Genomic DNA, 26,025 nt, shown 5'->3' with positions numbered 1-26,025 from the left:
GGTGCTGAGGAATTGAACCCAGGGCCTTATGCATGCGAGGCAAGCGCTCTACCACTGAGCCACCTTCCCAGCCCCATACCAGATATTTCTAAAACCCTGTCAAAGGCACACATATCTATTATTAGGAAAGATTTTATTCTTGGAGAAATAAAAAAAGTTTAAAATTTTTAATTTTTCCCTCATATACTCTACACTGATACACTGTCAGTCTAACAATATGACTTGAATTTACACTTACAATCATACCTACACGCCCTGGTCTAACCACAGTGAGTGTCTGATTGAAGGTAGTTGCAAATATGTCCTTAATGGAAGGCCAAATAATTTCCCTCTGGGGTCAGCTGCAGTAAGTGTATTAAAATTGCTCTCTTTCTTTAAAAATCTTTTCAAAATTAGCCTGTATTAATTGTATAAAAAGAATAGGTTTTTGGTAACATTTTTCACACATGTATATAACATTTTTATCACATTTACCCTTCTAATAACTTCCCTCTTCCTCATTGGTACCCATCCTCTTCTGAAATAGATCCTTCTACTTTCGTGTGTGTGTGTGTGTGTGTGTGTATACGCATGCATATACACATGTGCACACACACCCTGGACCAGGAGCTTCAATTCAGGGCCTGGGCACTGTCCCTGAGCTTTTTTGCTCAAGGAGAGCACTCTTATCATTTGAGCTACAGCTCTACTTCCTGCTTTTTTTGTGGTTAATTGAAAATAAGAGTCTCACAGACTTTCCTGCTTGGTCTGGTTTCAAACTGTGATCCTCAGATCTCAGCCTCCTGAGTAGCTAGCATTATAGGTGTAAACTATTGATACCTAACTTTTCAATTCTGTTTTTTAAGTCTAGATTCTGCATATGAGAGAAAATATGAAGGATCTGTTTGAGTCTGCCTCATTTGGTCTAACATGATAATCTCTAGTTTTATCCATTTTTATGCATTTGGTGTGGTTTCATTCTTCTTTATGGTTGAATACTATCCCGTTGTGTACTGTGGTATGTGTGTATGTGTGTGTGTGTGCACGCATGAGTGTGTACGTGTATGTTTCTCTTAACCGAGAAATATATCAGGATATCAGAAGGTTCTAACATCATCAGGTTCTTTGCATGGTTGTTTACCTACCTTTTGGAAACTATGGTAGAAATCAAATTAGTTCTCAAAAAAGTGCTTTACTGCTTGGTGCTGATGCTTTATCAAAATGAACGCCGTTGAAAGGTGGTTAATATACATCTATGATATTATGAAACAGCATTTTGTTGAAATAGGAGAACAGCTTAAAAGGACGGTTCCAGAGCATAGGAGACTGGTCTTCATTAAGTTCTGAGGAAAAAAATATTCTCTTTCCTACATTCTTCTTGAATGAGCCTTCCCCTCATAGACTATGTTCTCTTCATGGTAGTGATTAGAATTCCTGTGGAGTACAGCTTTCTATGGGCTCAATGTAGCTGCATACAGTTAACCGGTAACCCAAAGGAGTAATTTGAGATAGCTACTACTTTCTTTATTCAGAAATAGCAAGTCTATGCTGCTTTGATGGCTATAAATCATCACACTCAAGAGACATCTCCCTTCCAGTTCCACTATGCTCCATAGGTTCTCTCTAACCCTCACATTCGCATCATGGACTATGGCTGCCAGAGCTCCAGACACACAAAAGTAATCTTGATGGAATGAGGAGGAGGAAGAGGAGGAGGAGGAAGAGGAGGAGGAGGAATGGCAGGGGAGGAGGAGGAGAAAAAGATCTCTACCAGTTGGCTAGAGCCCTTGACAATGTTCTGCTTGCATTTCACCATCAAGAATGTAGTAGCACCATAACTATCTGGGAGGAATGGAGCCTGGGAGGTCGTTTTTTAGTTTACACTATCACCCTGCAAAAATAGGAGTTTTATCATTATGAGAGAAGAGAGGCATGAATAATCTCTTCCACCTTGGGGAACTCCCTGAGACACTCAAATGTCTGGCCTTCTTCACCAAGGAGACACTACTAGAGAGCGGGGTGGCTGTTTCAGGAGTTACTCACACAACTGTCTCTGCTGCTTTTCCAAGGCACCCCAACGTGGGAAGAGAGTTCACGTTGCCCTGACTTTTGATCCTGAGCATTTCCACTTTCTTAGTTCACCTCAGCAACAGTCAAGGTTGTGATCTGAAAGTGCAGCTCTAAATTTAAGACTCAGACCACATTGTCAGAGCCTCAATGTTATAAATAATGGCAGGGGAGCTCTCCAGGTTTACCCATACAGGCCTATTGCACAGGTAATGTAGGAGAAATAATATCCATTTGCCATCATCTAAAGTGGAATTGATTGGATTTCTATAGGTTTGTCTACTCCACAGATTTGCTCTACTGAAGTGTGGAGAAGAGCCTGGAGAGAGGAGGCAAAAGAAATAGTAGCAAGAAATAACACATATTTTTCCCTGCTCTGTTGCCTGGAAAACACATTTTCAATTGTCCTGTCCCAAACAAGCAACTTGGTTTAGCCCTGTTTACTTCCAAATGCTCTCATTTGCTGTCTGTCAGAGGGGTGATGAGCCCATCCTAAAGCATTTAGTAAGGAGAGGCAAGAAATCACAAAAATCAAAATAAGAGCAACATCTACTATTAGGTAGCATGTGAGTCCAGATTTGAACACCAGGTGTGAGAAGAGATGGCTTTGAGGGGCTGGATTATGTTTCCCAAATGCTCAAAAGTTCTAATTGCCATGACCTTTGACTATGACCTATGCAGATGAAAGTAAGGTGGATAAATTAGGAGGGGGCCCTAAATCAATATGACTATTTTTATAAGTGTGAGGGGGACACAGAGAAAGACATACACCTAGGAGAAGGGTCCAATGAGAAACAAATTGATTCTGCAAGCTACAAAAGACCAAAAACTGCCAGAAAAGCACCAGAAGCAAAGTTGTGAGATTTCCTACTACATTTTCCTACTAAATTCTTTGGAATGGGGTTCATAATCTCACTGATAGCAGAGAGACACAGAACAGAATCTCCCTCAACTCCCACCAGCCCCCAGAAGGAACCAGCCATGCTGGCACGAGCTCGGACTCCTACCCACCAGAATATAAGACAACATATTTCTCTTGTTGAAGGCACCTTGTTTGTGGACCTCTGTTACAGCTCCACAAGCAAACCAAAGGAGAGAGAGATGGGGTATCTTCATCTTCTGTTCTGGTCTTGCACATTTCTTTCTTTTCTCTCAAGGGCCTACATCCTTGGGTGTGCCTCTTCCCTTCTCTGCCTCCGTCCCATACATTTTAGCCAATGTCACTTAGACACTCTGGGTTCTAAAGCAACTCTAGGAAAATTCACCACTGGCAGGATTGTTATTCTAATTGCTCACTCCTGATGATTCATCACGTTCAAATATGTAACTGAATTTTGTGCATCAATGTCTCTTGAATATAATTCTCTGCTTCCATAATACCTTCTTCCTTTCATTCCTTCTTTTGCTCATTCTGCCAGCAGGAGCTACAGACTTGAAGGCTTTCTAAGAAAGCTGGGGAAGAAAGCAAAATCTTGTCATGCTTTCTATCAGTGGAGTGAAAAAAAAACTCACATCCATGCACAACTACTCTCTTTTATTGCGTTCTTCAAAACACTTGGGAGAAGCTGGGTGCTAGTGGCTCATGTCTATAATCCTACCTATTCACAAGGCTGAGATGTGAGGATTGCAGTTTGAAGTCATCCTAGGCATGAAAGCATGGAAGAAAGACTCTTACCTCATATTAATTACTAAAAAAGCCTGAAGTAGAGCTGTGGCTCAAGTGGAGAGTGCTAGCCATGAGCAAAAAAGCTCAGGGATAGTATCCAGAACTTTAGTTCAAGCCCTAGGACACACACACACACACACACACACACACACACACAAACACAAACACATACACACACAGTCTAGGATGGGGGCCAACAATGGAAGATGTGACATTGGTTAAGATACATTGTACTCATAAATTGGTATGTTGAATTGAAACCCCTTTGTACTACTACTTAAAAAGATTAATTATAAAAAAGATATAAATAAGAGAAAATAGGAAGGGAATAACATAATGAACACCTTGCTATAGATGAGCTTTTCAACATAAAAGTTAAACATACCCACAGCTGAAGTCGCCAGTAGCCCTTCTTGATCTCAGTTTCCCTCTCTCAACCTTAAAAACAAGTAGTGCTAATGTGACCTTGGTGCTTATTAACAATGTTTTTATTATTTTACCAGAAAGATAATTGATGCAAAATGATGGTGCTTCTTGGCCAAGCAGTTATTTGTCTCTTCTCTCTCATTTTTTAAACATCATCTCAATGGATTATTCTATAGTTAATACTACATTTGTTCACCTTTCCATTTCCCCCCTAAATCTATCTCCTTTCTTTATTCCTTCATTCCTTCATCTTTAAAAAACAAATCAAAGTCAGGGGCCTATCTTCAAGCCCTGAAAGAAATAACTGGAATAGCTTAGTTTTATTCATATTAACTGGAATCATTTTTTAATGTTTTTTATTATAAAAAACAGTATACAGAGGGGTTACAGTTACATGAGTAAGGTGATGAGTACATTTCTTATCGAGCATTGTTACCTCTTCCTTTGTTTTTCCCTTACCATCTCTTCCCTCATCTCCTCCCCTTCCACATCCCCCCACTAAGTTGTAAAGTTCATTTTCAACATAGTGTCTTGTACATGTCATTATTACAATAGGTCAGCCTATGTCCTTGTTTCAGCCAAATTAGAAAAATGTATGCACAAGATCCAGGGCATCGACGTCGAATACAGTGAAGACAGGGGTTATACCATGGGGGAAGAACATACAAGAGAAACAAAAAAAAATTACATAGTACATTTCAGATATGTTAAAAACAATAGCAACCAAGAAAAAAACCACTTGTGTACCTGTCTTGGCATTCATTTCACTTAACTTCATCTTATATGGTTATATGTACATAGCTTTTGACCTTTTCTGCTTGTCCTAAACTTATACTAGTTATTTCAAATAAGGGAAACCATGGGAACTATGTCTCTTTGGGCCTGGCTTACTTCACTTAATATAATTTTTTCAAGTCTTTCCATTTCCTAACAAATGGGGTGATGCCATTCTTTTTGATGGAGGAATAGAATTCTAGTGTGTGTGTGTGTGTGTGTGTGTGTGTGTGTGTGTGTGTGTGTGTGTGTGTGTATCACATTTTCTTGATCCATTCATCTATGAGGGGCATCTGGGTTGGTTCCATATCTTAGCTATCAAAAATAATGCTGCAATAAACATAGTTGTGCTGGTAGCTTTAGTATGACCTTGTTTGTGATCATTTGGGTAAATGCCTGAAAGTGGGATTGCTGGGTCATAGGGGAGCTCTATGTGGAGTCTTTTGAGGACCTCCATACTGCTTTCCAAATGGTTGAACAAGTTTACACTCTCACCAACAATGCAGTAAGGTTCCCTTCTGGCCTCATGCCCTCCAGCATCTCTTGTTATTAGATTTCTTGATTATAGCCATAACTGGGGTGATGTGGAATCTCAATGTTGTTTTGGTTTGCACTTCTTTTATGACTATAGAAGTTGAGCATTTCTTCATGTGTCTATTGGTCATTCTTATTTCTTCTTCAGAAAAGTTTCTCTTTAAGTCTTTAGCCTACTTACTTATTGGGCAGTTATTTCTTTGAGGATTTGTTGTTGGGGAGTTTAGTTTTTTGGGGGGGGATCCGGTCGTGGGGCCTGAACTCTGGACCTGGGCGCTGTCCCTCAGCTCTTCAGCTCAAGGCTAACACTCTACCACTTGAGCCACAGCGCCACTTCCGGCTTTTTTTTCTTATGTGGTGCTGAAGAATTAAACCCAGGGCCTCAAGCATGCAAGGCAAGTGCTCTACCACTGAGCCACCTTCCCAGCCCAGGGGGGTTTAGTTTTTTGAGTTCTAAGTATATTTTAGGTATGAGACCCTTGTCTGTTGTATGGCTAGTGGAATCTATTTTTAATTCGTATCACCCAACCTTCATGAATAAAGCTGTGATACAGGGAAATCAAGTTAAAAAATGGGAAGCACACTTTGCATAGACATCTACTTCCAGCATTCCTCAATGTAGAGGCCTATATCACCTATGTGAAAACTCACCTTGACCCAAATCCCAGAATAGATAAATTAGGATTCAATGTATTAATAAAATAAATTACACTCCTTTTATATGGAAGATTAGAAGAACAATCATTAATGGCTCTACCATTCTTATCTGTTCTAATAAAAGATTTAAGGGCAAAAGATTAAATTTTACCAGACTAAAAATGCATTAAGTTGAGGTTCCAACATTTATCCTTTTTCTGGAGCACAGCACATTCTCATCAAACGTCAGAAAAATTTAATGTTGGAATTAAATAATGAATTGCACAATCAATTAATAACTGCTAAGTGGTAAAAGAGATGCATGATTTCAAGTCATATAAAACAATATTCTCTAAGTATCCATGGGAGACTTTTTTTATATGCTAGGCACTGTTCCAAGCATGGCAGAGGTAGCTAAGCTCTTACGGGGCCTTTAGTTTAGCAGGGCAGTAAGTACAGCACTACATGAATGACATGAGGAAATCTGGGAAGCCCTCCATGAATCAAGAAGTCTCTCCACAAATCACAACTTGGCTAAGATTGGTTACAGTGCTGATTTCTGCCAAAATCTTCCAAAGCTCCAAGTGTTAAGGCAAAACAAAGCCAAGCTGTTTTATTCTCTGGATGAACAGAGCATCTCTGAAGAACCTATTAAAATGTGTTGCTCAGAATAATTTCCTGCACATAAGAAGAAAGCCTTCCTGAGTCTAAACAAATACCATGAATAAGAAGAAGGGGAAAAATTCTTCATAAAATGCAACACTCAAAGAGAAGACCTGCCTTTGTGCCCTTGGGGATTGTGCTCTCTTGCCTTTTTCTGTTCCATCACAGAAAATTTGTGTGCAAGCAGAGTACTTCCTTCATCAACAACTGGCCAATTCCAAAAAACATTTCCCAGGTGAAAAGGAAATATACACTAAGAATTAATAATTAAGGTTTGGGGTGGGGATGGGGAAATCCAAAAAACTGTGTAATAAAATATTTGAAGATCTATCTCTATGTGGTTAGATTATATGCTAAAAACTATATTATTCCTTATTTTACTATTTTTTTCTGCAATAGAAGTTATTAATGCTTTCTCATCTAAGGATTTCTTAAACAGTAAAATAAAATGCCACCTCCATTCTTAAATGTGAGATTCTAGCACTGAATTTCCCTAACGGAAAAATTATTTCATGCATCAAAACACAATAGTGAAAACTAAATTCTCCACTTTTGAAACTTTTTCCTTAAGTGGTAAGATCTACAATAATTTCAGATGCATTTCTTCCTACCTGTTTATTTCTAGTTCCTCTGCAATAATCACAGATAAGATTGGTAGAAACATTAATTACAATTCCCTGTGAAGACCAAATACCCTCATTAGGATATAATAAAATATTGTATGTTCTTTATTACCACTCCAAAGATAGACTACAATAGTAAATATATGCATATCAGTTTATTCTCCAAAACAAGTTCTTAGAAATTCTTCCAGGTTGAAATTACTTCCCTTTCTGCAAGAATCTCTAAAGGTGCAGAGAGGCCAAGATATACAAACTCTTCTGAAATTAGTTGTTTCTATGCAATATCCAAGTGCCAGGTCATCAGCCTATATATATATATATATATATATATATATATATGCTATATATATATGCTGTATATATATATGCTGTATATATATATGCTGTATATATATGCTGTATATATATATGCTGTATATATATATATATACACACACACATATGTACATTATTGTAAAGATACTGTACAGAGGGGTTACAGTTACATGATTAAGGTAATGAGTACATTTCCTATTGGGCATTATTACCCCCACCTTTGTTTTTCCCCTACCATCCCTTCCCTCCCCATCTCCCCAACTCTTCCCTCCCCCAGCCCCAAAGTTGTAAAGTTCATTTTCAACATAGTGTCTTGAACATCTCATTGTTACAATAGGTCAACCTGTATCCTTGTTTCAGCATTTTGTTATTTTCCTTCCCCTCCCCAAATTAGAAAAAATATATATATACAAGGTGCGGGGCACCAGAATCAAATACAGTATAGTAAGCCAGACCCAAAGAAACATAGGTCCCATGGTTTCCCTTATTTTCAATAACTAGTATATGTCTAGGACAAGCAGAAAAGGTCAAAAGCTATGTACATATGATTATATAGGATGATGCTAAGTGAAATGAACTCCAAGATAGGGACACAAGAGGTTTCATCTTTGTTGCTGTTGTTTTTAATGTACTATGTGATTTTTTTTGTTTCTTTGTATGTTCTTCCCCAGTGGTTATAACCTGTTTTCACTGTATTTGAAGTCGGTGCCCTGCATCTTGTATATCATCCACATTTACTGTATGCTCTCAGTGACACGTATGAGGAGGCCAGGAAGAGATGGTAACTGGTTAAAACTGGAACAGCCAGAGTAGTCTGGTTGTGAAACACCTATCATACACCATACACCTTTTAATCACAGAGTTAAAGAGTCTCTTGATGATGGAAAAACAACCAGACACAGGACCAGGTAACTCGTTTATGATGAGCTCTTTTCTTTCCTCAGCTTTGAACCCCATTTCTCAATTACCTGATCATAGGTTATTGAAGCCAGAGAATAATTTGTCATATCTATGAATTCTTCTTCCTATAAAGACATGCTTCATCAGCTTCCCAACTAAACAACTTGAAATATATATAACTAGGTTCTTAAGTTCAGGGCAGTATCTAAGATCTCTCTGTCTGTCTGTTGTCTCTCTCTCTGTGTCTCTCTCTCTCTGTGCTTCTCCCTCTCCCTCTACCTTTCCCCCTCTTCTTTCTCTTGATCTTACACACACACACACACACACACACACACACACACACTAGCAGTAGAATGGTTCCTCCTCCTCCTCCTCTTCTTCCTCCCCATCCTCTTTCTCCTCCTTCTCCTTCCTTTCTCTCCTTCATGATTGTAGTTGTCGTAATCATGGAACTTGAATTCAGGGCCTGAGCTCTTCAGCTCAAGGTGAGTGCTCTACTACTTTGAGCCACAGCACCACTTCCAGGTTTTTGGTGGTTAATTGGAGATAAAGAGTCTTTCCTACCCAGTCTGACTTTGAGCTGCAATCCTCAAATTTCAACCTTGTGAGTATCTAGGAATACAGGTGTGAGCCACTGGCATTGTAAAATCAAGAGCTGTGTTACCTGCTCAACAATCATTTATGCTGTGCAGAGAGCACTTTGAGCAGCAGTCACTCTTAGGTGTAAAGCAATGGGGTTTCAGGACAATGCAGATCTAGGACCACAAGAAAGACCAGACACCTTGGTGTACATACAACCCTCACGATACGTCCCTCATTGGACAATTTCCTTCCTTCTCCAAGCAGTTCCCCCAACAGCTGGTCAAGATGCTATGTGAGCCTTCATTTTGAAGTCCCCTGCTGCCAACGCCTGTTCTTACTGTCCCTGGCTGAGCTCTGAAGATAAGGCAGTGAAATTCCCTAAGCTGCATGCACCTCAGGAGAACAATTCTTCCACCAGACTCACATTAGATACAGGAGCCTTTAACTACCCAGTTTCTTTTAATCAGCGATACTGCTTTTGGCTTTGCAGACAACAGTGCAAAGCTGTGAAGACCCCACTTTTTATTGTGGCCCTACGATGGGGAACAATCCATTTCAAAGTGGGCTAAGCTCCTGGGGTTCCTGTGCTGGGACAGCTCACTCAGGCTCTTCATTGTTCAGGTCTCTGAGGAGCTTGGGCGTAGCGGAGATTTTTAAAAAAAGTTCTTCTGAATGGTCCATTGAAAGAAAAATATGTGTCAGTCACAGTGGCCCTACAGATGTGATAGTACTTTCCACAGCTGGAAATCTGAGAAGATAAAAATGCAATGGCCTTCAAAGATCTGGTGGAGACTTCCTCAGATAAATGGGAGGTTAGAACATGCATACCTCCCTAAATTGAAGAACGATGAGGTGCTCCCCTTCCTGTGAAAATTCTGCTCATTCTTACAAAAATTTTCCACACTTCAGGATGGCATTACGTAGAAATGCTTTGATTTCTTTTCCCCCTACTGAATACAACTGCAATTATATTTAAAATGTCTTTACCTTTGATTGCTTTGATAGATTCATGTTTGAAGTTTCTATTCACCACATTTCAATAGCCCTATCTCTTCCTAAGAGATAGTACACTGGCCTTTAACAAATGCAATACTAAGAGATGGAAGCTATGCTGTTTCCTTTTTTCCCCCCTATGTAGTTTTTTTCAGTCATTAGAATTTGAATGCTAGCGGAAATGACAGCAGAAAGCAGAGGAGACTGACATTTAAACATTCACATGGATAAAGATATTGTGGGGATTAATAGTAAGAGATCACATTGAACATGCCATTTTAAAAGGCACTCCTTTGACCTGGCTTAACCTGGGAAGTTAAATGCAGCTGGCAGCTCACAATAAGGTTCCCCAAAGATGGAAGCAGCTATTCTGCTTTAAGACTCACAGGATGTGGGTCTCTGATTACTGACCCAATGGCTGCATCCAAATAAATGGAGCATTCTCAATGCATTTCTTAGTGGCTAGAAGACTCTCCAACAGGAAAAAGCAAGCACTCAGTCACAATTAGAGTGGATTTGCCATTTGTATAGTGAGCCCAGGGCCAGGGTAGTTCCATCCCCAAAAGAACTCACTTTCTTTGGGAAATGCCTCATTTGAAATAGCCCTGACAGAGCTATTTAAAATGAAAGCAATATGGAAGTCAATAGCATCAGTGGATCTGTTGCATGGTTATTTTGGTACCTCCTGTGTGTAGGAGTTTTAGTACATTCTAGTGGTGAGTTAAAGTAAAACAGAGATGGGAGGCTGGTAAGGTTTCATTTTGAAGCCATTTAAGATGGTGTCAAACTCAGGAATGCAATAAGGTGACATTTTAAAAAGAAAAAGATAATACAGATTTGATAGAATCACAGTAAGTTACCCCTGGCCATGATTAGTCAACCTTTCCAAGTCTGATAGCAATAACTCATGCATACAAACTATTTTTTTCTTCATTTGGACTTAATTTTAGCTGAAGTATTATTTTTTCCATTTTAAAAATTATAATATCATATAAAGTTGTTTTCTTTCAGTTAGACCTAGATTTAAAATGCCTATGAACTGGGAGCTGGTGGCTCACATCTACAATCCTAGCTACTCAGGCAGATCTGAGGATTGTGGTTCAAAGCCAGATTGGGCAGGAAAGTCCATGAGACTCTTACATCCAATAAAACATCAAAGAAACTGGAACTGAAGCTGTGTCTTGTGTTAGAACACTGGACTTACGCTTAGAGATAGTGCTCAGGTTCTGAGTTTAAGCCTCAGGATCCGCATCAAAAACAAACAAAAACAATGCCTATGAAGTAAAATGGACTCCAGTTGCTATTTAGTCTCAGAAGGGGATCTTTGGCCTTAGAGGTGCTTCTTTGAATACAGGATCAGAAAGTGTTTTGGAGGTGCGTTGTCGTTTTCTAGGCAGTATAGCTTCACCCTCACTTGCTCAGTATCTTTACAGGTAGACTAAGGGGCTATAATTCAATTCGTTGTTAAATAATATAATAATAATATACAATATAAATAGCTGTCAAATCAACAAACCATTTCTTTATAGTCAGTGTTGCAGTTTTAGGGTATCCCTTCATTTTTTACGTTCTATGAACAATATTTATTTTTATTATTCTAGACTTACATTTCGTGCCTATTTCTCAGTTCATGTCCTATGTTCTACATAGGCTTTCTTTAACATCTTGTTCCATTTAGATAAAATGGTTTGCCTGGCTTCAGAAATAATAAAGCCCATAGCCACAGCACTGGCCATAGACTCTTTTAGGCACTCCAAGCCTTGGTGATAGGTAGTTGTTTATGTTCATTTAACAAAACCAGAGATTCTCTATTCTAACTTAAACTGTTGTACTCTTCAAGGTCTTTAGAGATTGGACAGCCCAGGAACAAATAAAAGTCTTAAATACTTAGCAGTATTATGAAAGAAACCTGATTTATTGCTATTAATCTTAGGACATGTTATTTGTTGGTTTTTCTAGTGGTTTTAAATTTCCAGGATTCTACCTACATTTTCAAACAATTTTGCTTTAAGATGAACAATTCTGCATTTACATAGATACACATAATTATATTTGAGATGTATTCTAATTATATTGTGTTATATTTATGTTTATCAACTCTTGTCAGTTTTGATGATGATTAAAACTTGGGTGCAGGAAACACACTTTGGAGTTGATGAAAATACAGCTTATGCAGATCCTTGGAAACATGATAAGCCTTTTATTTAGCACAGTTTGTATCATTTGTCATCTTCACACATTTCATGATTGACTCTTGGCTTTGGATAGTACAACTTGTTTTGGCAGTTTGTAAATAACATTTCCTCTTTGCTGATTAACTATTGGCCAGCAGAAAGTCCTTCAATTTGGTTCATCTGTCCTTGAGAGCCCAATCTCAATACATAGTTGAAAACATCCTCGTTCTTCAGGCAAACTATCATTCTAAAACCATCAAAATTCTGTCTCCTTCAACTATTATGACACCCAGTTATGCTCCACCACAGCCTTTACTCAAAAAAAAATCCAGATATCCTTTAGGAGAGAGTGGTAGTAGAAACAAAAATTTGTGTACATGAAATAACTTTTAGAAATTTCCATGAGTACTAGGTAAGAGAGTGGAGAAAACTGTTATCTTCTTTATAACAATCTAGAGAAGCTTCTTTTATTTTAACTCAATAAAGATCATTAATTCAGATAGATAGATATCTAATTAGCTAGCTAGATAAGTACAGACAAAGACATATATATGCAAAAAAAGTGTCACAAGAATTCATTTGTTTGAATTATATACTAGCCAGCTGCTGGTGGCTTATGCCTTTAATCCTAGCTACTCAGGAGGCTGAGACCTGAGGATCATGGTTTGAAGCCAGCCTGGACAGGAAAGTCCATGAGACTCTTATTTTCAATTAACCACAAGGAAACCAGAAGTGGAACTGTGATAGAGCTCAAAGTAGTAGAGCAAAAAAGCTCAGGGACAGTGCCCAGGCCCTGAGTTCAAGCCCCACAATCAAGGAAAAAAGAAAACAAAAAACAAAACAAACAACTCATAGAAACCTTAATTTTTAAGACAAAACTCTCTATTTTCAACATATGTCAATGAATAGAAATTGGAAAAAATGAATTTCTTGACCATTTCATTGTGATAGTTCCTATATAATCAAATAAACATAGCCTGACCCTCCATGAAGAAGTCCTCTGCTTCAAAGACAAGTACAACCCTCATCTCTATTTGGGTATGTGCTCATTTTTAAGCTAACATGACCAGTACTGTGAACATGAGTTTTAGTGTTTATTAGAAAAACCATAAAAGTGTTTAATACTTTTATATCATACCAACCAAAGTATCCTAAAGCAATTCAAGGATGTGAGTATAATTAAGTTAAAATCACATTAATATAAAAGTTAAGAATTGTCAAAAATACCTCCAGTATTATACGTTTCCCTAAAATTTCAGATATGACAATTTTTGAAGTATAATATTCACCCTGAAACACAAGAGAATCAAATCACAAATTATTCCAAAATGTAAAGTTCATTATGTGCTTCAGTCATACTTCCTTGTTCATATTGTTATACAGATACACCCCCTTAACCAATGTAGATAAAAGTGTCCTTGATGGATAAATTTCTCAGAATGTTACAATCAATGAAAGCTTTACCCTTAAGCCTTAATATTGTAATCTTTTTCTTAGAAAGAAAAACAGATTGTGTCTACACAACGTTTCTACATTTCTTCATCTTAGAATAATTGTACAGTTATTACCAAGATAAAGTAAAACTGCGCTCAAAGAATAGAAATATTCCTTTATCTATAAATGCTTCTTAATTAGCAGCACCAAGTACAGATCCTATACTGGAAACTATTCATTGTGTTTGTATTTTAGTATTAAACACATCTAAGAAAACAATTCTCCAATTTAAATCTTTAGATTTAATAATCAGAATTTGGAAAAGAAAGTTAAAGCAGTGATGTAAAATGTGAAGATTAATAAAGGAGAGCTTACCAAACATTACAATCACCAGAGAACCATTGCATTCAAAACAAAATAATTGTTAAAGAAAGACAAAGATCAGATCAGATTCAAACACAGGTCCAAATATATATATATATATATATATATATATGTATATATATATATGTATATGTGTCATAAGTGTATATATATATGTCATATTTACACATGACAAGGGTCACTTTTCAGTTCCATGAAAAGATAGCTTCTTTTAGTAAGTAAGATTTTAATAACTAGATTGAATGTTTTTTAAAATTTTGGGCAAAAAATTAAGAGAATGTTTGATTCACCCTGAGGCAGACAATATCACATTCAGCATAATACATAATACATATATATATATATAATGTATATATCATAAAGAAACATACACATATGATTAAACAATAATTAACAATACTCATTCAGCAAAAGATAATATAAACAGAGATAAGAACTGAACAATACCTTATATACATATAACTAAAGACCAAATATGTAAAACACAAGCACTCCTAGAAATTGAAAATGGAAAAATGAGTTGTGGAAATGAACAGGAAATGGAGAAAATGGAAATTTCAATGAAGAACACCCATAAAAACAGCCATATGTTCAACATCAGTGGAGTGAAGGAAATGTAGATTGATCATCACAAATAATGAGATTGTCAAGAATTAAAAAGAATTGTGATATCCAGTGCTGGTGAGAATGTAGGAAATGGGTAGTGTCATGTTCAGAGGTGACTTGCTATTACTTCAGGTAAGGTAGCAATATCTATTAAAATTAAAAGTACACATACCGTTTGACCAAGCAATTCCACTTCTGGGAATCTATCCTATAGAAAAAAAAAAAGGACCAGTTCGTAAGGAAGTACAAAGATGTTCATTGCAGCATTGTTTGTTGAGGGGTAGGGGCAAAGGTACTGAGAACAGTCTGAGTGTCAATGAATGGAGGAGTTGTGAAATGAAATGTATATCAATCATGTTAGTTACTATATAATTATTTAAATGAATGGGTGAATCAATCTCTACTGACTTGGAAGACATAAAGTAAGAAAAATGAATTGAAAAGTGAGTGCTTGGCTTTCTTGTTAAGACAGCAGCAACAATCACAGAAAATTGATATATGTATATGTATTTGTAAGGGTCTGAAGCAAGGATCAGAAGGATGCACACCAACATAACAATGATGATCTAAGGTGAAGGATGGAGACAGGTTGGAAGGGAGTAGGGATCATCTACTTTGTCTGTGAATATCTTTGCACTGTTTCATGAGTTACAGTGAGCACAATTATTACTCTTTTTAAAGTCATTTTTGAGGCTACAGTTAATAAAACATACCAGTTTTTATCAGTGGTAATACTTACTTCTAGACATGCATTTTTAGTAAAGTAATAGTGAATGAACAAACATTGTCTCTTTGCTTATGCCAGGCTCCCCAGTGTTCAGTTTTGGTGGCTTGCCAAATGTGTGTTTCCCTGATGTGTGGTAGGGCTGACAACACTCCATTTCTATTTCCATTTCTAAAAAGTCTAAACCACTGCAACTCTCATGGGGCCGTGCATCACATCCTTTCTTCATCCTGTGGCCCTCTTCTCAACCACTGGACATCATCTAGGCATTCTTCCTCTCTCACTGTCCCTCCATTGCAATTCTTCCTCCTGGAACAAATGTGGCTTCCTTTGGGCTCAGCTTGAAATCATTATGTGAGATGCACCAGGAACCATCCACCTGATCATTACCCTTCAGCTACCTTGAAAAATTTCAGACAAACTATGGACTCATTTATTTTGGTCATTCATTCCTCAGCCCAGTTTCTCTAGCCTGGGTCACTCATTTCCTCCATAAGCACTTCTTGAAGGGAATACTGTCCTCATCCATATTGTAACAACTATAAATAATATAAATATTCCCTTCGATTTCTAACACTACTGTTTCACTGTCATTTCTAGTCAACTCTTCATAGCTCCTTAACTGAACCTCAAGATTCAATGCAATTACAAGTTTAAAAAAAAACCCTCCACATTATTTTTTTAGAATTGGACAAATGACGTCTGTAGTTAAAAACCTATAAAGGTGGAAGACTAACACTATTGCTATCTAGATTCACCACTAAGCCACTGTAATCAAAGCAGTATGGTACTGGTATAAAAACAAATACCCACCAATTAAACAGAATAGAAAGTCTGTCAACAGACATACCCATATAGTAACAATTGAATTTTGACAGAGACACATAGAACTATCAGTGGATACTTAATCCCTTCCCCCAAAACTTAAGATTTCAGGATCAGAAATGTTCAACCCATAGGAGACTTACTTATAAAAATAAAAAAATTAAAATAACATAAATGTCCATTAACATGTGTGTACATATTCAAGCTGTAGAACTGGCATTTAATATTTAGTAATTTAATAATATTAATACTATTTACAAAAATAATGATTGTTACTTACCCATGCAATAATATGGATCAATTTCAATTTGATCATGCTGAGAGAAAAATGACATACTTTCCCAATAGTCCATACATTATCATTTAATTTATTTAAGTTTCTGAGAATACAAACTAATATTTGCTGATGGAAATCATTGGTAGTAGAATACTTTGGAGGTGCACAGGTGGAGGAAGGAATTACAAAAAGGCAGAAGGAAAATACATATTCCATTATCTTGCTTGTCCAGTACCTGCATAGGTATGTGTGTGTATCTGTGTGTTTGTGTGTGTGTCTTGGAGAGAATTTATAAAGTTCTGTATATAATTTTTGTAGTTTAAATTTTTAAAAACATTTTATTATCTTTAAATGGTTGTACCACGGGGTGTCAATTCACTATGTCTGTTTATGAGTATAATGCAATCTTCATCAGTGTCATCTCTTTCATCCTTCTCTCCATCTCCACTCATTCCTTCAGGTCATCTTGGTCCATTTTCACACATGGACGTTGAGTATTTTGACTGTATTCTCTCTGTATTCTCTCACCCTTCCTCTCTCTATTCACCTGCACTTCTCCTGTGTGCCCCTCCCCATAATTTAAAATGTTTGTTCTTGTGATTCTGGGGACAGAACCCTTAGACCCATGCTGCCAGCAGGTGCTGCATCACTGAGTTATACTTCCACCCTAAATTAAAAATTCAATTATGTGCAATTTATTGTATGTTAATGATAACTCAATAAAACTATTTTGTACATGGGAAAACACAATGTTAACTGGTACAATAGGTGTGGTTTAAAGGGCTCTTGGGACAGCTGGGGCATGTTCATGCCACATGTAATTCTGTGAGAGAAGCCATTTGTGAGAAAGGGCTGTTTTGTTTTGTCATTACAATTTTTGCTATACTTTAAGACAGACAGAATTCACATAGCCAAGGAGTAATATGCATGTATAGTGGGGAATGACGGGACAAAGACTCATTTTGTGACCAGTTAAGTTTGCTTGGCTTTAGTTCTTCTTTTAAACACCTGGAAAGGCCACTGCTGCCATCATTATTTTTTCAAATATCTTAAAAATGTTTATGAACAACAGCCTTCAGGAAAAATACAACAACAGGGAGCTAAGAGGCTTGAATCCTCACCTATCATAATTAAGTAATATGCTTTTATCCGGATGTTTGATGGCAGTATTTCCCTGTGATTCTATCAGAACCAATTGAATTTACATATAAATTAATAACTTAGAACTCTACCTAAAAAGGCCATCATTGTTCCCGTAAGACATGAAACCTGTGTACTGATCTATTAATTTCATTATAGTATGTGCTAGCTAGTGCATTTTTAAAACACACTTCATCACTTCCAAGTACTTCTTTAATCCACAAGGACTGTTTTTAGCATTTCAACTAATTTATCACAGACAATAAAAAATCTTCCACTTATTCTTTCGGATAATTGATTCTTGATTTGTTAAGATACTAAACACTATGCTTCACACCTTTAAATGCAAAACCTCTGGTAAATGCATTTATGTGCCTCACACAAAACAAATACTAATATTTATTTCCTTGGCAGAGAGGCTAAAGGCATTGGAGTAGTGATCAAAATTTATTCTTGGGTCTTACTGCCAATCCTAGAGGAAGAGCCCTATTCTCTTTGGAGTAAACATGAACACTTCTTCTACATTAGCTCCATGTAGAAGTCACAAGGTGCCAACTTGTCAAAGCAAATGCCCTCCTTAACCATTAAAAATGTAAAAGAGTCTAAGAGATAACCTCTGGCTCAAAATGCATCTCTCTTAGGAACACACAGCCCTCCCATACCAAATAACAATAAAGACTGTGTGGGAAAATCCATGGTTAGGAAGCATTCAGACTCTGCCAATGTTACCTAAGATTAACCCCAAGGATCTCGGTGACATGCAAGAGCTAAAAATCAGGGTTTTTTTTTGGTTGTTGTTGTTTTTCTCATGCACATAATTCCAAGTTGCAGCAGGAAGTACCCTAGCAGGAATGAGAGAGAAGGGGAACTGTTAGGTAGGCAGAGATTAAAAAGTGGCAGACCTAACATGAGAGGTATCTCATGTCGCATCATGGCATTTCTTGTTCCCATGGTGTCTTGGACTCCTGCTCAAATGCCTTTTCCCACCATGCTGTTAGTTCTCATTCAATTTTTTTTCTTCCTGTAATGCCTTGGGTGCCTGTTCCATTAATGAAGATAAGGAAGTCATCAAGCAATCAGCTCTAAGACCAGGGGAGGTGTATAGCACAGGGAAGGTGGCTCAGTGGTAGAGCGCTAGCCTCACATGTATGAGGCCCTGGGTTCAATTCCTCAGCACCACATAAGCAGAAAAAGCCAGAAGTGGTGCTGTGGCTCAAGTGATAGAGCACTAGCCTTGAGTTGAACAGCTGAAGGACAGTGCCCAGGCCCAGAGTTCAGCACCACGACCACCTCCACCACCAAAACCCTCTGAGAAAACTCTGTTGGAATCTTCTCTGGGCCCTTCTTTAGCCCTTGATTGCTTTCTTTCATGGCTTTCCTTTTTGTTTCAAATAACCTAACTCTGTTTATCTTTTAAAAATTTCCCAAAGTATATTCTCTGTCAATACATTCTGACAAAGAACATTTTCATGGAAGTGAATACAAGATACCAAGGTGTTTCTTGACAGATTTTATTTTTACAACAGGCATTTATTAAAAAAAACCTCTCCCTCATTACCATACATGTTTAAATTCATTATTAAAATTTACATTCTAGAACAATTAAAATGTATTCACATAGGCTAGGTTCAAATTCATACCTGCTATTTATGTCCACAGGCAAATCAAACTTATAGACTACAGTCAATAAAATCTTCCCTCTCATGCAATTATGTTGCCTGAACTACTTATGTGGGCTCTGACCAGGAAGAGGCAAAAGTTGTCTGGGTGAGGTAAGGCATAGCTCAGACAGCCACTGGGAGGAAAAGTGTGGAGACACTGGCATGGCTCATCAACAGGTCTTATGTTCCAACATGTAAGCACACCAATGACCTCCCAGAGTTATCGCAGAGGAGATAACTTTATAAAACAACATGTTAAAAGACAAGGTATCTTAGATAAAAGAAATACACTGCCTGGATCTCAGAGGGTGAAGTCGTGCTTGCCTAGTGCTGTCACAACGAGTGACAGAGAATGGAGCTAGATTCTCAGGACTTGCCTGGGGTAAGGAGCTGGCAGAAATCTAAAGGAGAAACACCACAATACAAGCAGAATCTCACTGTCCCCTGGTTCCTCTCAGGGCCCCAGCGGACCCAACTTGCTACCATACAGTGTGGGTAAACAGAGAACAATACTGGATTCAGCTCCCGGCTCACATGTCTCATTGGATAAAGGATATATTTGGGGGTTGCCAGTTACTGCAGCTGGATGGTCACACTCCTGGTTCCCACCAGAAGAGCCATCAGTAGGGCCTTTATTATTCGGAGGTACACTTTGCTCCTGGTAGTGCAAGGGATGTGAACCGAGGGTTTCCTGTCAGATGCAGGGGGGTAAGTGGAAACTTTTATGAAGAGTTTGCCTGCTTTTCAAAATGTTCCAAGAAAACTGCAACAGCAAGGGAAGTCAGGCATGCCATGGTGCCTGCCCTTTATTTGGTCCACACTGTCAGGATCCACACTAACCATCTACAGAACCAAACATATCTTCTCCAGTGTCAGCATCTGTGTTCCTGACTCAAGCACCTTGACCTCAAGAAAGAAAGGTCTGTCCTGGTCCCTGGTAGTGAAGAATCCTGGATTCTGCTCATGGTTCACAATCAATGCATTATCTGAACTTACGTAGGTCCCCCAAACCCTCTGAGTTGCCTGAATCTCATTAATCAAACAAAGCTATTTTAAAACAAGATTTCTCCTAAGGTGTCTTCCATCTCCAATACCCGATGATTAAGGTTTTCCATGTGGGCAGTTTTAACAGCCCAAGTCATTCTCTTCAACACTTATTTGTCCCAAAACACAGTTTCAAGAAGTGACCTGCACTCCATGCTGAGGAGTGATGGATTATTCTGGAAGAAGGGTCACTGAGCATAGGGAGTTGGTTCTCGCATCTCCTAATGATTCAGCACCTCCTAATGATTCAGAGAGAAAGTGTTGGGTCTGTCTCCACTGCACACCTGAGGCCTCTCATTATCAGAGTTGGCCACCTACCTACCAAAATATGTAAGGCAGACAGACCTCCTCCTCCTCTCTACATTGCAACAAAACTGCCCCTTTGGAAAACACTCAATAATGTGGATATAAAGGGAGCATCCCCAGCCTACTGACCTATTTTTATTTATTTATTTTATTTTTGTAATTCAACAGAGGAAAAATGAGTGATCTCTTTACGGTTGGGGAGAGAGGAAAATATAATTCCCAGAGCATTTATTTAACAAAAATATACAGAACTTACTATATACCCGGCACTATGATAAACATTTTTATAAATACTAAGTTAGTAATCTAAACAATCCAAGATGTAACAGTGTCTCTAACTTACACAAGAAGAAACGAGGCACAGAGAGGTTAAGTCGCAGCTAGTTAAATGGCAGAGCCAGAATTCATACCCAGGCAGTGTGGCTTCTGAGTCCACATTCTGAAAGGCTATGCAGTGATTGCCTGTTAGCGTGACAGCCCTAAAAAGATGGCTTTCAGTGAGAATGCATGTGTACCTATCTGTCTTACTGGGGCTGGACCTTTTTGTACCAGCCTTGCTCAAAGAGATTGCTCCTTTTTGAGAATTCCTCCTCACAATCTTGTTGGACTCAGATTTGCTAAACACACACACACACAACACACACACATACACACACACACAACTAGTAATTATATAGTGAGAAACTTTCCTTCATGCCCAAAAACACCCTACCACTGAATATAGCCACCTTCACCAAGCTTACCTGAGATCAGTTGGCCTCAAATAGAAGTGACATTTTAGATTCATTTTGAGAATTGGTTGAAAGTACACAGTCCCCCGCCCCCTTACACACATCCACATCTACACACACATCCACATCTACACACACACCCTTCTGATCCATATGGTAGAAGGTGTTTGGAAGTATATTTATATTTTGATGAAACTAAACCACCCCAGGTAACCTAGCCTTTTCCTCTAACTTCCAAAGGTAAGCACATCAATCCCCCCTTGTTTCTGTCTCCACACCTGACATCCTGGCTCACAAGAGACAAACTCATGCTGGAGAAGAGGTGCTGCGAACACCTGCCAAATACCACCCTGGCTACTCAATGAATATATAAATGCAATTGACATTCTCCCACAGCCTGAAATCTTCTCCTTACTCTAGGATATATTACACCACTCTCTTTTTATATAAACATGCCACTTTAAATGCTAATTCAGATGCAACACTCAATTTTCTCTTTGTTTTGTTTTTGGATTTCTAACATTCAAAATGACACTGGGCTTCTATTTGGCTTTGACAATAGATAGTTTGAATTCTTGCTTCATTATTTGTGTGTGGGGGTGGGGAGGGTAGAGCGTGTTAAGGAGAAAATAAATTTATTTTAAATCATATCCAAATATGGCCTAGGTGTCCTTTATTTTTGCTTGATATAAACTCTTTTCCCCTCTTTCAGGAAACACTGCCTTCACCTTGCTGAAAATCTCATAAATCTATTTTGAATCAGTGGTAAAGACCAAGGTGATTCCCTCCACTTGCATTCTGGAAATAACCTCATTTTACTCAGAATACTTTTCTAAACAGCCAGTCAAGGCATTATGTTCTGAAACATCTGAGGCCTGAATTTAAGTCTTCATTTAAAAAAATACCTAGACCTACATATAGCAATTACATCAACCCAATCCTATTCAATTACATACAAGGCCACTTCTTATCTTGTCTCAAAATGAGGAATTCCAATTTAGACATACCTTAGTCCAAAGCAGGAAATTCAATGCAGGCACTGTGAGCCACACACCAGCCACACGCTAAGCCCAGGGCTCAGCTCTGCCCACAGGATTCCAAGGGGAAGCAGTATCCTCTGCCTCTATGTCTCAAACCCTCTTTGACAATATTCTCTCTGCTGATCCCTCTCATCTTCTACCTCATCTCCCTGGATACTTTCCTAGCTATACCCAAGAAAGTCAAAGTTAGAAAGAAGTAAAATAAAGTTATCATCCTTGTTTATACACCTATTTATTCATGTAGCAAATGGGCTTTTAGAAACACTCAACACTCTATCAGCCTTGTTTCTCTGGCCAGTATACCAAAGCATCCCATTAATTAACCACTTTCTGCTGTGCCCAAAGGTACATGTATTTCATTCAAGTGCCCAGGCAAAAACATTTTCAAGATCCCAGTGTGCTGGGATACTGGCAACAGAGTAGATGTGATAAACATGTACAGCATCTTTCAGGAGATCCCGGCAAAGCTACTACTAGTCAGTAGGCACATACTGCATTTATTTTATACCAAACCTACTGCTCTCCAACCCAGAACAGTAAAAGAAAAGAGGATTGGGGAAGGAATATAAGAACACTACAGAGCAGACTATTATTTGAGATGCTAGTATTGTTGTAACATTAAGATCTTAAAATAGAGAGATGGGCATAGGAGGATCATAGTTGGAGGCCAGCCTTGGCCAATATTAAGTCATACCCTATTTCACAAATAAGCCAGTTATAAGCTACTCAGAAGGTTGTGATGTAAAGATCATGGTTTGAAGCCAGCTCAGGCATGAAAGTCCATGAGACTCTTATTTCCAATAAACTACTCAGAAAAAATCAGAAGTGGCACTGTGGCTCAAGTGGTAGAGCACTAGGCTTAAACACAGAAAGCCTCAGGGAGAGAGCCTAGGACATGAGTGCAAGCCCCAGTACTGGCCAAAAAAGTGTTTTAAAAAGTAATCTAGGTATAGTGGTACACATCTGCAATTCCAGCTACTTAGTAGATAGAGATGTAATTGGAGATCAGCCAGGGCAAAAAAAAAAATGAGAGAGTACATCTGGAAAAATGCCAACACAAAACAAAACCTAAAGTCAAAAGAACTCAGGGAGGGTCAAGTACTTGCCTAACAAATGTAAAGCCCTAAATTCAATCTCTACCCCCCCCTTCATTTTTTGGGTGGGGTCCAGTTGTGGGGCCTGAACTCTGGGCCTGGGTGCTGTCCCTCAGCTCTTCAGCTCAAGGCTAGCGCTCTACCACTTGAGCCACAGCACCACTTTCGGCTTTTTTCTTTTTGCTTATGTGGTGCTGAGGAATCGAACCCAGGGCCTTATGCATGCAAGGCAAGCGCTCTACCACTGAGCCAACTTCTCAGCCCCGTCCCTCCCTTCATTTTTAAAATAAATAGACCAAGAATCTTAAATGGATTCATAGGTAAGGGTAATTTCAATACTCCCAGCTATTCCTCAGCAGACTCCTCCAGGACTGCTGGGCACAGGAGAAGCTGCTTCTGCTGGGTGCTCCTTGAAAAGCATCTTAAAATCTGTTGTGGCCAAAGAACACAGAAGCAAAGAAACCACCCAACTATCAGTCATTGCTTCTTATTAAAATAAAGTGATAATTGCAGATAATTTATAGATCCCAGACCTACAGCACTCCACAAAACAATGCACCAAGGTCCATAATTAAACAAGGTAGAGGAAAGGCCATGTTGAGTAGCAGGAAGAATCCACTGCTAAGAATAGACAGTACAATTTCCCTCTTCTCTGCATGGAGAAATCTGAAAGACCATTAAAAAGCAGCAGGGGAGGAGGTGAGGCAGGCCACCCCAGCCGATTTCCTGCTCCTCTCCCAGGGCATAAGCACTCTAGGGAATTGCAAAGAAAAGGACGTCTCTGTCCTAGAGAGCTGTTTATTTGGGCAATTAACAAAACACAAAGGGGTCCTTTGAAAATAAGTGGTAGCTGCCAGGGATACCTCAGTTTTGTCCCCAACCATCCATTAGCTCCCACCCAGGGCTTTTTCACTTTTTCTACTTTCTTTGCCTAAAAGCAAACTCTTCCCAGAGAGATCTCCACTTAGAAATGTCATTTCAGATCTGAAGTTCTAAATAGAGACAGGCAGAGAGCTTCAGTAAGAGGCATTACCAAAATGGTAATGCCCTTTTAGACAGACTTTGCAAGTTAGTTACATCAAGAGAGTTTCTACATGGCACACTGAGTTTAGACCATTTGGCCACTGACATCTACCACATGGCCATTCGTGAAGCAGGCTCCTTGACAGGTGAGATACTGGGCAGGGCACATTCACTCCCTCTAGGCTCTCTATCCAGTGGAGAGATAGCCAGCCTATCTCATAGCAATAGTGGACACATCACTGACCTGGGCATCTTGTTGACCAGCCACAAAGAACAGCCAGGCATAGCTGTAACTCTTCAAAGGGCTAAAAACTCAAGCAACAAATCTTGTGTTTCTAAAGGCAAGTTGTTCATTATATATGCAATTGCTAAGTTTGCCTTCTCTCCTACCCCAAGGCAGCATCTAACAGGCAGCTCAAGGATACCAATATTTATGATCACAAGTTGTCCTTAGTGCTGTGACATTAATCAATAAGCCTTCCAGTTACAAAATTGTTTTCATTTGGGCCAATCTTCATCAAGTGAAACAAACAAACAAAAAATTCAGAAAACAAAACACAGGTATGAACTACTATCATAATCAAATAATCTTTACATAATTTTTCTTTTAATTATTTTAAAATCAATGTGAATGCTTGGTCAAAACAGTCTGAATTCTATTTTCACATATTCACTTGGTATTTTCAGGAAATTGCTTCAAGATTACCGAAGTATAGAGGGTAGAGTATATATACCACCACACATGATGCATGAAACTTCTTGTGGAAGAAGTTTCAAGTCCATTTTTGTCATTTCTTGCACAAGTGATCTTCATCACAATTTGCTTCTCATTCATGTTTTTTACACTTCTCTGTAAATGCCATATTTAAAATAATATAATAATTCTTTTGCATATTTTAAAACTCTCTATAAAAAGTTCTAACTTGCTTCTGGAATTGTCATTATGTTTTTAGCAATTACTTTATATTCCTCTTGGTATGGTCGTTGGGATTCAGTCACTTTACCTGCTGTATAGTATTCCATTGTATAGATCTATTGTGATTTTTGACAGGTGTAGGAACTCTGGAAGCCTAAGTATGATACAGAGGGAGCTAGAGCACAGAAAAAAAATTTAGGAAGATAAAGGGCCTGGAAGCCCTTGAAATCACTTGTGCAACTAGTACCATTTTGCCTGCAAGACATCACTTTAAAGGTCACAATCACCTTTCTGCACCTTTTTAAGTAGCTAATAAGAAAAGGAATTCAAGACCATTCTTGACAAGATAATCACAAACTGAAAACTTAGGCAATTCAAATTTTACATAATAAAATATAGTTTGCTCTTTTTTTGTAAAATATTTTTTATTGTAAAGGGACTATACAGAGGGGTTACAGTTACATGAGTAAGGTGATGAGGACATTTCC

At 38.4% G+C, this 26,025-nt stretch overlaps 1 protein-coding gene across 1 annotated transcript in view; it reads right to left on the bottom strand.

Moving 5' to 3' along the window:
- Mast4 (microtubule associated serine/threonine kinase family member 4) overlaps positions 1-26,025 on the bottom strand; it is a 355,411-nt gene that overhangs the window by 250,010 nt on the left and 79,376 nt on the right. Inside the window, exon 3 of the mRNA XM_013015896.1 lies at positions 14,929-14,964. Coding sequence (XP_012871350.1) covers positions 14,929-14,964 — 36 coding nt within the window. The remainder of the gene's footprint in view (positions 1-14,928; positions 14,965-26,025) is intronic.

Source organism: Dipodomys ordii, unplaced genomic scaffold (genome assembly GCF_000151885.1).
Source record: "Dipodomys ordii isolate 6190 unplaced genomic scaffold, Dord_2.0 Scaffold28, whole genome shotgun sequence".
Lineage (NCBI taxonomy): Eukaryota > Metazoa > Chordata > Mammalia > Rodentia > Heteromyidae > Dipodomys > Dipodomys ordii.
This window is presented reverse-complemented; position numbering and strand designations above follow the sequence as displayed.